This window comes from Paramacrobiotus metropolitanus, unplaced genomic scaffold (genome assembly GCF_019649055.1).
Source record: "Paramacrobiotus metropolitanus isolate TYO unplaced genomic scaffold, Prichtersi_v1.0 Parri_scaffold0000058, whole genome shotgun sequence".
Lineage (NCBI taxonomy): Eukaryota > Metazoa > Tardigrada > Eutardigrada > Parachela > Macrobiotidae > Paramacrobiotus > Paramacrobiotus metropolitanus.
The window spans coordinates 302793-315686 of record NW_026570278.1 but is presented as its reverse complement, the minus strand read 5'-3'; the positions used below and the strand labels follow the sequence as shown (position 1 = coordinate 315686).

Genomic DNA, 12894 nt, shown 5'->3' with positions numbered 1-12894 from the left:
CAGATGGGCAGTTGTAATGGGGAGACTTTTCTAAACTTAGAAAACAGTGAGTCGCAGATGCTGCAGCGCCGCCATTTAAGCCTTTTTGCAGGCCTCTTCTCCATCTGTGAAGTCGATATGGTGTGACCTCCTGGCCATTTCTCGACACAAGGCAATCTAATCAAAAAGTTTCCGTTCTGACAAACATAAGTTTCGTTGACTTATTGGTCTGCATGTTCTCAACTATTCTAGCAAAAGCGAGAAAATATTTTAAAAACTGAAGCAGTTTTTTTCTGACTGTCATTTCCCTTTTTGTAGCTTCACCCTGTTGTTTGACGCTTAAATTGGACCTCTGTAGCAGAGCTGACGGAATCAAACTCAAAATTATTAAAAATTATTTTAAAAATGAATTTAATATTTGGGGCAACATGGTTTAATTACTGGCGATTTACCCTGCCGCAGCGCCCTGGGACGGAAGAAGTCCGGTACCATAAGGTAGTCAGGAAGTCAAATAATACGTATTACGTCGCTCTCCTGATGCTTAAAGCAGCGCGACTTTAAGAAGCTCCGTTTTCTGCAATAGTAATAAGAACCTGAATACGGGATACAAAAATCAGGCAAACAAGATAAAAATTAAGCGCAAGAAAATTACGTAACAGAATCCTTATGAAAAATTTGCAACGTATTCTTAAACTGTGCCGCGGTGCCGTGACTACGGTATTACCTAGCTAATCCAATGAACTGAACCGATGACTTATTTGGTAGATCTCCAACACTCTGTGCATTCGTCCCATGATAATAACGTGGCACAACGCCTAAACAGACTGAACAAACAAACGTTCGCATGCTATTTTGGGTATGGACCACGATTATGGCGTTGACTGTGTGTAATATGAGAAACGTTGCTGCTGACGGGGAAGGTCTCTTAACGTCGATGCTTTAGTCGCGATTCAAGTTGGCATATTTTTATACAGTGATACGACTGCGAACCGTAGCGACGTCACGACGTTTGCTGGATTCATCGTATTTAAATGAATGGATTTACTGAAATACCAAAGCTCACAACGACAGCACCTCTGCATGAATACTGAAAGTACGGAATGTAGCAGCATACGCTACGCACAGTGATACTGCAGCGTGTGCCACAAGACATGTTATGAGATAAGTGCCTTTGCGTTCTAGATGGTTCTGACAGCGGGTTATGTGACCAGTGAGTATGGATGTTTATTCAGTTGTAGGTGTGTGGTGTCTGTGTTTAAGTTTATGGTATGTCATCAAGGGATAAGTACGGGGCCAGGTAGCCACTAGCCACTACTAAAAATGTTGACCAGCCGTGCATTAGCGTAACCGCACCGCTACATTCTGCTGCGGACCATTGGCACAAGACACAGTTTCTCTGGACTGGACCGCTAAGTAAGCTATCTTTCAACGTAATGCTTTCGGCAAAACGTCATTCAACGATATCATAAAACAGCAAAATTGTCATTCAACTAATTATTCAGTGAGCAAATGGGAGGAATTAGAAATATGTCATCTAGCAAACTATCAACATCCGGAGCGAAGAAGATCAAGGAAATGACTAGTACCCGCTCTAGTCACCCTTGTCACGACGTTTTTGGGTCGCATTTGATTTCCTGCTGCCTTTGCTGAACATATACGGAAGTGAACCCAGAAATTAAATTTACTTCCTCATCATTTATTTCCGATTTATCCTGGTAAGTGGAGCCCGTGACTGACTGTGCTTATTAGAATTGCCTAGTGGCAGAATATATGCAGCTACTCGATCCATCAGCGCACGCTTCCTACACTGTCTTTTGTAAGACGTGAAATGTGTCCCTGGGGTAAATCATGCCTGGTTGTGCAAAGTTTTCCAACGAGCGATATGCCTTTCATTCGTATACGCTGAATTTTAAACAGTCATCACAAAACGGGTAGCATTTATAGAATTATTTACCAGTTACTGCTGACACTGAGTGACTGATTGGCACCAGGAGACAACTAGCGGTTAACCCGGAACTTCGACGCGGCAGTAAGCATCGGTATATAAGGAGATGCAGCTGCGTGCGAGTACCATTAATTGATATCACATTAATTTGGCAGAATTACTGATCATTTTATTTCCGTCTTTGCCGAGCTCAGTTGTATACAATGAAGTCAGCCGCTGCTATCATCACGCTGTGGGCCACCGTCACGCTGCTACTCCATTACAGCGGAGCGGAGTCTGGCAACCCCGGGGTCGAATTTGGGCTCAACAAAATCAACACGGGAAACGGCATAGTCAAATCTGGGAGTGACGCCGACAGGCCGACACGGAAAAAGCGGTAAGGCATGTTTATGAATTTAAAAAAATAGCGACTTGCGGCCCTACAGATACGTTAAACTTTGAAGCACGTTTTATTGGACTGAGCTCCTCCGAAATTAGCCGGTTAGCATAATTCTGAAACACTTTAATTTCACGCAGTTAAAGATTTTATCTGCTTCGGTTACAATATTGTCGTTGAAACCATACAATGTCATGAATCAAGGGATCATGTGTTCTGGCAATTGTGTTCTGGCATACGCAACTGTACTTATCTCCGCATAGAACAGCGACATACAGATCTGTACAATGCGAGTAGAGAAAAACGCAACGGGCTTCGAGAATGCACTAATTGCGAAGGCGGCAAAAACTGGTTTTTAAACGTGAACTGCAAGACAGCAGAAACAGACAAGTGCTTTTTCGACTGCACAGGTGTATGTCTGGACACATACAAATACAAGATACGAAAACTAAAATTTTGTACAGCCGATTCAGATATTTATTACTCCGCGGTGAAAACAAAAGGGGCGGCTTGTACACACTCGTACAAAGATTGAGAATGCTTTGTTAAATTCTGTGCGCTCACGTACAATCCATTCATTATTCACTTTTGAAATCCGTATGCAGCGGTAGTACAGCCAGTACAAAGCGCATACAACAACGCTTACTACGGCAGGTTCGAATTAAAAAGCATATCCAATCGACTATACTTCAAAATTTTGTGCTTGTTAATTTTGTCAACACACGCATACTTCCACAGTCACGCAAATGGTTTAATACCGTGTTTTAATATGGAATGTTCCGTTCGGAAGTACATGTATCTCGTTATATGTAGAGCGCCAACGGTTTTTTAGTCCACATGGAAAAATCTAGGGTTGAAATTCACGAGGCTTAGATCCATTTGTGAAAAAGAAGTGAAATGAAAGTGAAATGAAATGAAATGTGAAATAAAAAATTTAATTTAAACTGATTATTTGGCTTTTCTCAGAGTTGTAAATATCCGAAGCAGTTAAAAAATTAATATTGCAACTGTACACTACTAGTAGAAGTTTAACTTTCAAAAAAATTCGTTGTACGAGGTAAGTGGATTGCTAAATTTATTTTTCAGTACAGACTATACAGTAAATGCATAAAGATTTTGCAGTTTGCTTTTATTAGCAGAAGTAAATGGTAATCGGTATATAAGAACAAGGCTTACAATAAAAATGTCCATTTCTATTCAAGAAAACAACGCAGTAGGGTACTACGGCACGGAATTTTCTTCGAGGTATTGTACATACTAGTCGTATTTGGGCGCGCGGCGCGCCCAAATACGACTGTCGAATAAATCATTATCAAGTTATCATCTCGTATGTCAGGTGCTCTTATAACTATATAGGCGCGGAAGTTTGAGTGACATAGAATGTGACCAAGAAAAGGTGCAGCGAATTTTGGGTGTACAGGTTTAGCGAAGACGTCGACGGCGAACGATTTTAAAACCGTGTGAAATCTGTGGTGCAGCAGAAACAGACACACACATACTGAACGGCGCAAGCCTGTGTTTGGGAGTTTGCGTGGATACGCGGGAGTTTAAGATGAAGCGCAGCTATCGCCAAACATAGTGCTGAACACCAATTGCGCTAGTGGTTTGACTTAACCGTCAACCGTGGATGGTAACCAACATTCGTAACCTTCTACCGTGGACGGTTGAAGCGTGGCAGTGTTGGTTTGGTTGTTGCACACTGCAGCCGACCACGGTTGATGGTAGCGCATGTTGGTAAGGGCTAACATCTGTGGTTCCCATTTTTTGCAGTTCCTTGGATACCAACGTCCTAAAAAGATTTTTGTGTTCCGATCCGTTAATGACTTCTGGCTGTAGCAGGTGTGAGAAATCATGCGCCAACCCAAACCCGTCGCCGTTATGCGCTTCTAACTGCGACTCCACCTGCATCTGCAAACCAGGTCTATACCGTACTTTCGTTCCCTCGCCGACATGCGCGCCTCAAAATGGACCCCTGCTAAACAACTGTAAAGGCAACCCCCAACTGCGTAAAGGCTAAACGGAACTGCGTAAAGGCTGAACATAGGCAAGGCCAGATGGCCGCGGCTACGATATTTTCTGCGATTGGTTGATGTAGAGATTATGCGCTGATTATATATAACTTTCCTGACGGTGTTGCGTACCGTAAGTGGTTGCTTTGAATAGAATTGGTAATTTCAACTGACGGTATTAAAATACCATTTTTGTACATGCTGCGCAAACATATTGGTGCTCTTTTGGGATGGCAGACTGTTTTTCGTTAAATTTTGTGCAGTATTACAGAATTTCCCCGTAATCAAGCAGCCATGTCATGGCACCATGTGCCAGCACAACTGCATGATGTGGTATTTTACGCTTTATTCACCTTTTGTATAACGTACAATTAAACACTTCAAAACATCGCAAAAGTTTTTTACAACATTAAGATTTCATTAAACTTTTCCGCTCCTTCCATCGTCCCCATAACTGATGCCGCATTTCCCCGCTGTATCTCCAGCGACAATCTTTGACTTAAAAACTCATGGGAGCGCGCTTCGCCTGTGTGTTGTTTCAGTCGCTTACCGAGTTCTTTAATAATCGCAATGGCCGACGGTTCCCATGGTCCCATTGTTTCGAGGGCGATTGGCGCAAAAATGTATCTGCCACTCAAATACGAATATAATCTGGACTTTTTTTCTTCTGCCTCTATTGCAATCGCACCTGCGTTGGCTGCTGATGAGTTAACGTGTGAAGGCGCGACAGTGTCCACGCAAGTAACGTCCCAAGCTAAACACATCCCTCTCTGCCAGGCGAAGGTTGCGCAGCCGTCGGGTCGCCGTTCGGACGTGTGCGACGTGCCACGTGGCTCCAACTTCGCCGGAATCCCAGCCGAGACACAAGATCGACAGAATACTTACCCACATACTTCTGATTCGAAGTCAGAAGTATGTAGTATTGTTTACTGGTTTGTATTGCTACCTAATGCAGTTGATTTGAAAATTATTTAAGAGCACGACGTTCCACGTCGTGACACAAGCATTCCACAAATAATGAGTGGTTTGTTGTAGCTCGAGTATGAATATAATGGGAAATCAGGAAATCTTCGCGACAGCGCGACAGGAAATCTTTGGGAAATCAGCGCGACAGGAAATCTTCGGGAAATCAGCGCGAAAGGAAATCGTCCCAACCCGGTAGTGGAATAATAGTTCAGGTAGCCTTTCACAGGCTTCGGTATATCTGGCAACTTATTGCGAAGGCGCTAGTCGTGCGGGCCGTGCATGCGTCTATTATTAAGGACGGGGGCACGAAAGCTTCGAAGTTAAAAGCTATGAGATACATACTGTGCTAATTCTGGAATATACTTTCTTAAATTCTTTTATTTCAGTTTTACGCACGCAGGAGTGAGAAATTTTTTACCGGCAAGGGAAAACTTAGGAGGTGGATATTTCTTTATTGGAGCCGTAGCATAATCGTGCGCTAAATGCGCTCTAATGGTGCAAAAGTTATAAAAGTGCTGAGTTTATTGCACGGCTATGATAATTCGTTCTATTCCGTCATTTTTCAACAGCAAGGGTTATCTAAATACCGCATTATACAGTATTTAGGCTCGCATTACCTCTTAAATGGAGCAATGTAGCGTATCATTATAATCATAACGCTGGTTATTACGGACTCCCTAATAACCACTGTTATGATTTAATCGCCGACCGCATAACTGATGTACAGATAGGTACTATTGTGGTCATTCGGGCAGTGCACAATGCTGGGTAGGTATGTATTGATTTTTCTGCAGCCTTGTACCAGCGTTTAGATACATCCTTCACTAGTAAGTCAATGCATCACCAAAGCAAATTTTGTCTGATGTGGCACAAAGGAGGCGTGTTTCTCCTGCTTCCTCTTCGGGATATACCGTGATTATCGAATTTGCCGCACTGGGCGGCAAATAGTTCGAATGCCAAGGAGCAGGTGCGCTTATTTCGGGGAGGTGCGCTTATTTCGGGGGGTGCCCTTATTTTTCAAACAATAAATTTTAGAAGGGGCCGTTATTTTTCAAACAATAAATTCCAGGAATTATTTTTATTTTAGAAGCGAAACAATAGCGCATCCAGCTGTACCGAAACTGAGCGCACTAGTTACCGGTATATGGCTAGCTCGCAAATGGTAGTAATCGTTTAAAAATTTAGCGTATAATTAACTTTAGCGTATAAAATCTCAAACAAAAATTACGATCTAATTACCGGTTTATTAGACTTAACATTTAATTACGGCACCGGGTGCCGTAATTTCGGGGGGTGCCATTATTTTTCGAACATGATTGCGGCGGTGCGCTTAATACGGGGGGTGCGCTTGTTTCGGGGGGTGCCACAAATTCGATAATTACGGTAATATTAGGTTCACTAGTACTACTATATTGGTCTTGATTGCAGGTTGATCTTCCTGGTCGCGGAACTTCCCGGATGATCGCGTCAAACGCATCGAATGCAGACCAGAAAAGCACAAACAGTTTTTACGGCAGCGATTCAGAGATGAAGTTCAATATAGCAGTCCTGCCTGTATTATCAGCATAATCGTATCTCACCAAGAATTTGAAGCGCTGTTTTTTGATTTTTTTCGAACTATACTTGCGTATAAGCGTGCAAGTATGACTTCGTCAATATAATAATTATGGTCTCTTTACCTTTATGTATTTGCCAGATATTACCGTATCGATTTTTTACGTGTATTTACCATTCTGATTCCCCGGGATTAATACTACCCATCACTTAACAGCAAAATGAAAGAAGAGCCTGGAAATGACAAATCAGACGCTGGCATTCACAAAAGCGAAGACGTTGTCCGGCTGGTCGATCCAGAGAGTCTCCAGTTTGATAGTGACCTTACCCGAAAAATCCGCAAAGGTGCATGGTTGACTAACTGCTTCACTGTCGCCAGCCTGATTCTGTTCGCAGCCAGAGTCTACATAATCATCGCAACTCCTGTGTTGAACAGAGATGATGATTTGGAATACAGTATGGTATGCGGAATGTGGAATTTTTGCGGAATAAGGTACGTTTCTCTGTTTTCCGGTGTGAAATGCTAACGCCAGCTGCTTTTGTGCATAAGCCCATAGATTTTAAATTTATGCATATTTCACACGGAATTCTGTAGTACGAGTGCATAAATAAGATTTCTATTGCAGACTGAGGAAGTGCGAATTATTCTGACGGATTCGATCATGATTTGATGCTAATTCCATCGACCAGCGTTTTCTTGTTCATCGTTGCGGCAGAAATGGCAGCGCTCTTGATTCTGGCTCGTGTTCGGGGTTTGTGCAGTGGTTTACAGTGGCCAACAGATTCACCCAAATTCACCATTGACATTGCAGCATTGTGCGATAGCTGTAGAAGCGTAAAGGCCTTTTTTGGAGGAGCCCAGATATTGATGTCAGTTGTGCAAATTGCGTGGGTGTTCTGTCCGGTATATTTCTTTTACGAAGAAATGGAGTACAGTGGAACGAACCTATTCCAACCACATCCCGAGAATTTCGCGCCAGTACTGCTTGTAGAGTGCATTACCATCCTCGTCTCGATCAAATGCTCTAATCTGGCGCAGAAGGTGGAAGATAATATCATGTATTACTGGTATTACCGGACAGCCGCAAATAGCAAGCCATGCTCGTTTCCATCGCGTAAAGAAATTGCGAAGCTTCTGTTGGATGAAGAAATCAGAATTATGGAGTCAGACGACACAATCATCTTGTAGCGCAGCTTTTAGTAAAGCCAGCGAATTTTCATGTTACTCGGTTACCAGATTTATATTAGACGAGTGGTAAGCGGCCGGCATTCACCAGCCGCGAGCATTGTGTGATTTTTTGCGAGGTATTTTATGATGAAAGGATTACATAGTTTTCACAATGAGTGAATTTTTAATAATTAAAAATGATTTTTTTTTATTTATTATTTTGTTTTCATTTTTTTATGAATTTTATTCTACTTAAAGGTTTTCTAAGTTTTCCAGTTTTCTACTTTTCTTCTTTTTTTTTTAACATTTTTTAACTTAGTGTTTCAGCACTTATACCGCTGCTATCGAATTCTTTTTAACTAATAAATTAAGGCTTCTATACGATATGCCAACTCGTTTTCCGAATAGTACTGTTAAATGCTAAATATGTAACTATTCCCAGCTGCGAATATATGCAGCACTGCTGCGCTACTTCAGCTGCCGAAATTTCCGGAAAGCAAGGTCCGACCATATATTATATCTGTACTTGCGCTGCCATACCGCCTGTTCCGTCTGGCTGTGACCATTTTACCGTTTTTTTATGATTCGGTTTACTTTGTTGTGGTGTACATGTATGTGTGTACGTCCGATACGTACGTACAGTATATCTCGAGATTCCTTGCCGTTGTATTCCTAGCAACGTTCTGATGTACTCTTTGCAGTTGCTGCTATTATTAATTTTGTGTTCAGTTGCGGTTTGTTGAGTTCCAGTAAAGATGCGTACTTGCCGATACATGCGCACTACGTACTTTCACTTACACAGATACACTACATCTGTGTACCTATACCATGTAACAGATCACCGGTGTGGTCATTGCCCACTAATAATGCAATGAATGATCACTTCCGCCAAAGCAAATACAGAAATAATAAGAAAAACAGCTGGCTTTCTTAAGATTTATATATGCACTAGGTTTTTCCAAAAAGGGAACCCAGTAGAAAACGGAGTCGGTAGCCGATTCAGTGCGCCAAGTCATTGCTTGATCTGATTACAAACACAATACGAACCGATGCGTATCACAAGGTTTCCTTTCCAAAAAATTCTTGTTTTTTTGACATACTGCTTCTCGGAGACGATGGCTGTGACTGAAAAACATTACAAAAAAGCCGCTTTCGAATGTTGTGAAACAGCAACTGAATCTGCAACCACTAACTAGTAAACGCGATATCAGCCACTTCCGTATGCTAAAAGATGGCTAAAGTTTTACCGTACCAAAGTGGCTAATATCGCATTTGTTAATAACTGGTAGCAATTGCTGTTTATTGTTTCTCGTTTCTCATCATCCGAATTAATTATTAATTTTTACAAGCTGTGGCCATAAAATAAAGGGCATGTTCATTGTGGGTGCCATTTTCAGAGATAATGGTTCTGGCCCATAACCATTATCGGGGAAAGATAAAGCATCAGTAATAAGAATGCCAATAAATATACTGCGTATGTGTACTGACTTCCCGCGAAACTTTTTGATTCCGCACAACCGTATAATGTTAACTGCATTCTACATGCCGAGCATCTCAGCAACTTCCTTGGGCTAATAGCCAGGTCCCCATGGGGTGCCATGGGTAGTGCAACGGTAAAGAATGTTTATCATGAGGCTGGTAATCAGCACGAAACAGGTAAAATCGTAGAAGCTGTTTGCAAATATAGCTATAAGCGCTATAGAGCTAAAAACATAAAGCGAATAGAGCTAAAAGACAAAACCTTTCCAGCAAGTGCACATCATGGTGCCAATACTGGCAGTACAAGTTAGAAATTGCCGTTTGGTTCAGTTTATAGGTATGACGCATGCGTCTTGGTAGTCGGCGGGCAGGTTATGGGTCAGGATAGACCTGAAGAGACTTGGCAGATGGCTATTAGCACCCCCCCCCCCAAACATCGGCGTCCGCAGACTTAGCTGAGCGGGCGTCGTTTCCATAGGCAGCCCCCCCCCCCCCCCGAATACACTGCTAGTCGGAGCCTTTGGGTGTTCTGGATTGTGCCCCATTAAGATGCCCAGCATGGTCAAAGGTCGCCGTGCAGTCCTGTACAAAACTGACAGCTTGCCGGGACCGGCGTCTGACTGATCCAGTCTTGTCGGAATTATTGGCAGCATTTGCTCCGTTGTCAAGTGCGGATGTCGGCCCATTTAGCAGGACCTTGGGTTTACTTGACTTCGTGCCAGGAACACCCTTTGGAGGGACATTGAGAACGTCGCCCAGCAGTTGCTCCATCTCGCTGCGCAGTTTTTCGCCTGCAACGAGGTTGTTTTAATCTGAACCCTGGTCGAGCATTCAACCGCATTTAAAACCAGCATCGGAAATATTACGATGACGCCGCGGTAGCTGTTTTATCGGACTGGTATAAGACCAGTTTACAGCATCGCCAAGTAACGTAAAGACGATCATAAGTTAGGAGAATGAGTGGTTGTGTCAATAATCTACAGCCTTACGAGTGTAAATAGCATTGAAGTTGGCAACAATCACCGGAATGGGAAGAGCAATGGCGATCAGTCCAGATATCGCGCAACAAGCGCCGACAATCTTCCCGAGAAGCCCTTTGGGCGTCACATCGCCATAGCCCACGGTTGTCACTGTTCAAAGAGAAGGGTTTTCAGAGTGAAGAATAAATAAACCGGTTTTTAACGGTTGACGGAATTTCGTGCGTGCGTCAACATAAGAAAATAAAATTTTCGTCAGCTGCTCTATTAAACACAAGGCGAAACTAACATTTTGCACTGTCAAAAACATAAAGTAAAATTTTATATTTAAACTGATCCGTTTTGAAATTAATTATTTGAACAAGCTTCTGTGAATATCTGGCAGCAGAATATGATGTGGCGTACTTGTAACAATCGTCCACCAGAATGACTCCGGTATACTGTTAAACTGCGTCTCCTTCATGCCGATCTCCGCATAGAATACCGAGCTGCTAAATAACACTACCGCCAACCCAAGGAACATGAGAAACAACCCCAACTCCCGCACTGACACCACGAACGTCTCGCCCAGCACCCGCAACCCGTGGGAATACCGCGACAACCGGATCAGCCGGAACATCCGCATCACGCGCAGCACCCGCAGAACCACCATGATCCCGGTTTTATACCGGCTGCAATTACTTCGCGCCACATGGAGACACGACACTGTCACCGCCACGTCGATGTAGTACGGGAGAATCGCTAATAAATCAATGATGTTCAGCGGTGCCCTTAAAAATTCCAGTTTTGACGGCGAGGAGAGTAACCGCAGGGCGAATTCCACGGTAAACCAGGCGATACAAACCGTTGCGATGATGAAGAACGGATCGGTAAACTGAACGTAATCATCCAGCGCCGTTAATTCCTCATCGGTGTCGTTGGCCTTTGTTCCGTTGGTCCCCGACGCCGACCGAAACTGTGGCATGGACTGTGCACATAAAATCACGACGGATAATAAAATCATGATGATATTAAATGCCTCGAAAGCTCGGGCACCTCGGGAGCTCCCGGCGTCCGTCAGGAACCGCCAGGTGGCGCGCAGAACCCGGTTTTTGGGCAACCGCACCGGAGGGTAGGGCTGAAAGCCTTCGTGGGCAGCGATCTGGAGGAGAGCCGGTTTATCCAGTTGGAAGAAGCGGCATTCAGCGATGAAGGCGGCCAGCGGGATGCGAGCCGGCCGGTGCAAAGTGCCGGTATGGTAGTATTGGATTATCCGAGAGAAGCATTTGGGGTCGCGTGGGAAGTAGTATTCGGCAGTGGATGGATCAAAGAAGAGTGCCAGTTGAAGTTGATCGCCGAGGAGGGTGTGCGGGTGTTTGTGGAGAAGAGCGGCCGGGATATCGTACTTTTTACCAGAGATATTCAGACGGATGCGGTCCGGGCGGGTGGGCAGGATATCCAGACCGATAACCGTTGTTTCCATACCGGAATACATTAGAATTTAAATTTATTCCGACAACAGTAACTTGCATGTAATAAATTGCCGCTGTGTAAGACTGATGTGGTTTTTTGCGGTATCGATTTGCAATTCTGGCGGCGCTATTGACTTGTGGAAGATTTGCTTCTCTCAGTTTGTCTTGGTGATTATTTTGGGACGTTGGGTCAACATGCACTGTCATTTTTTACTGCGCCTCGCAGCATATTTGATCCGTATCTAACCGGCGTCTAAGTAATGCCACTGCTCACGTGTGTATACGCACCATTTACGCGGTGCCGATCGGAGCATGTTGTAGGCGTCTTATGCCGGTAAAAATGGAAGTGTGTACAATTCAGTGTGCACAGATACAGTACCTACCTTCTACCTAGTGATGGCGACGGCAGATTTACCGAGTCGGTAAATAAATCAACAGCAGCAAAAAATTATTATGTACACATAATCATAATAAATTTTTATGAACATCCAACTGCAGATCAGCAAGAATTAGACAGGACAAGATAAATCGATGGTCTACGCGTACATACATATCGATTCCGTTAAACGTATTCAGAATCTATCACACTGAATTTAAACATTTACGGCTTCGTCGAAATTCCCACGAACACAACCAATTTGAAAATCAAACCATTAACAGCTTATTATCTTTATTAACCAAAAGCAAATAAAATGAAGTGTAACAAAAAAGCATGGCTTCAGAGGCCATCTACGAATTTTCTAATAAGTACTGCGCTCAGAAAGGATCATTACAGCAACAGTCATCGTTTCTTGCTTCGTGGCTGCTCCACGTGGTGCTTGCCCCGGATGAAGATGTGGTGTTCGGTTGGGGATTGCTTCCCGGACGTCCGGTAGTGGCAGCACTGCCACCTGGTTGCGTTGATATCCCGGTAGTTACGACGGAGCAGCGGCAGTGGGTCTCTCATGGGCGGTAGAGTGGCTCCTGGCTCATGGCGCCTGCTTGTTGGGT

General features: G+C 43.6%; 2 protein-coding genes across 6 annotated transcripts; one reads left to right on the top strand and one right to left on the bottom strand.

Annotated features, from left to right (window-relative positions):
* Positions 1–1489: 1489 nt before the first annotated feature.
* Positions 1490–8123, top strand: LOC129593025 (uncharacterized). Of its 5 annotated transcripts, XR_008691035.1 has the most exons (4): positions 2077–2300; positions 5345–5487; positions 6704–7322; positions 7456–8123. XR_008691035.1 is itself a non-coding variant. In XM_055489207.1 (2 exons), the coding sequence occupies exons 1-2, from the start codon at positions 2128–2130 to the stop codon at positions 4315–4317; spliced, it is 351 nt and encodes a 116-aa protein (XP_055345182.1). In that variant the 5' UTR covers positions 2077–2127; the 3' UTR covers positions 4318–4692. The 5 variants fall into 5 exon arrangements, 2 of the variants coding, with proteins under 2 accessions (XP_055345182.1, XP_055345181.1); XR_008691034.1 differs by lacking the exons at positions 5345–5487; positions 6704–7322; positions 7456–8123 and adding exons at positions 1490–1694; positions 4071–4692 and having other exon boundaries at positions 2119–2300; XR_008691033.1 differs by lacking the exons at positions 5345–5487; positions 6704–7322; positions 7456–8123 and adding exons at positions 1923–2008; positions 4071–4692 and having other exon boundaries at positions 2080–2300.
* Positions 8124–9983: 1860 nt separating this feature from the next.
* LOC129593008 (potassium voltage-gated channel subfamily A member 7-like) lies at positions 9984–11968 on the bottom strand. Its single transcript, XM_055489187.1, has 3 exons — positions 10859–11968; positions 10466–10606; positions 9984–10267 (listed from the first exon to the last, which is right to left on the bottom strand). Exons 1-3 carry the CDS (start codon positions 11925–11927, stop codon positions 9984–9986), a joined length of 1494 nt encoding a protein of 497 aa, XP_055345162.1. The 5' UTR covers positions 11928–11968.
* Positions 11969–12894: the final 926 nt, after the last annotated feature.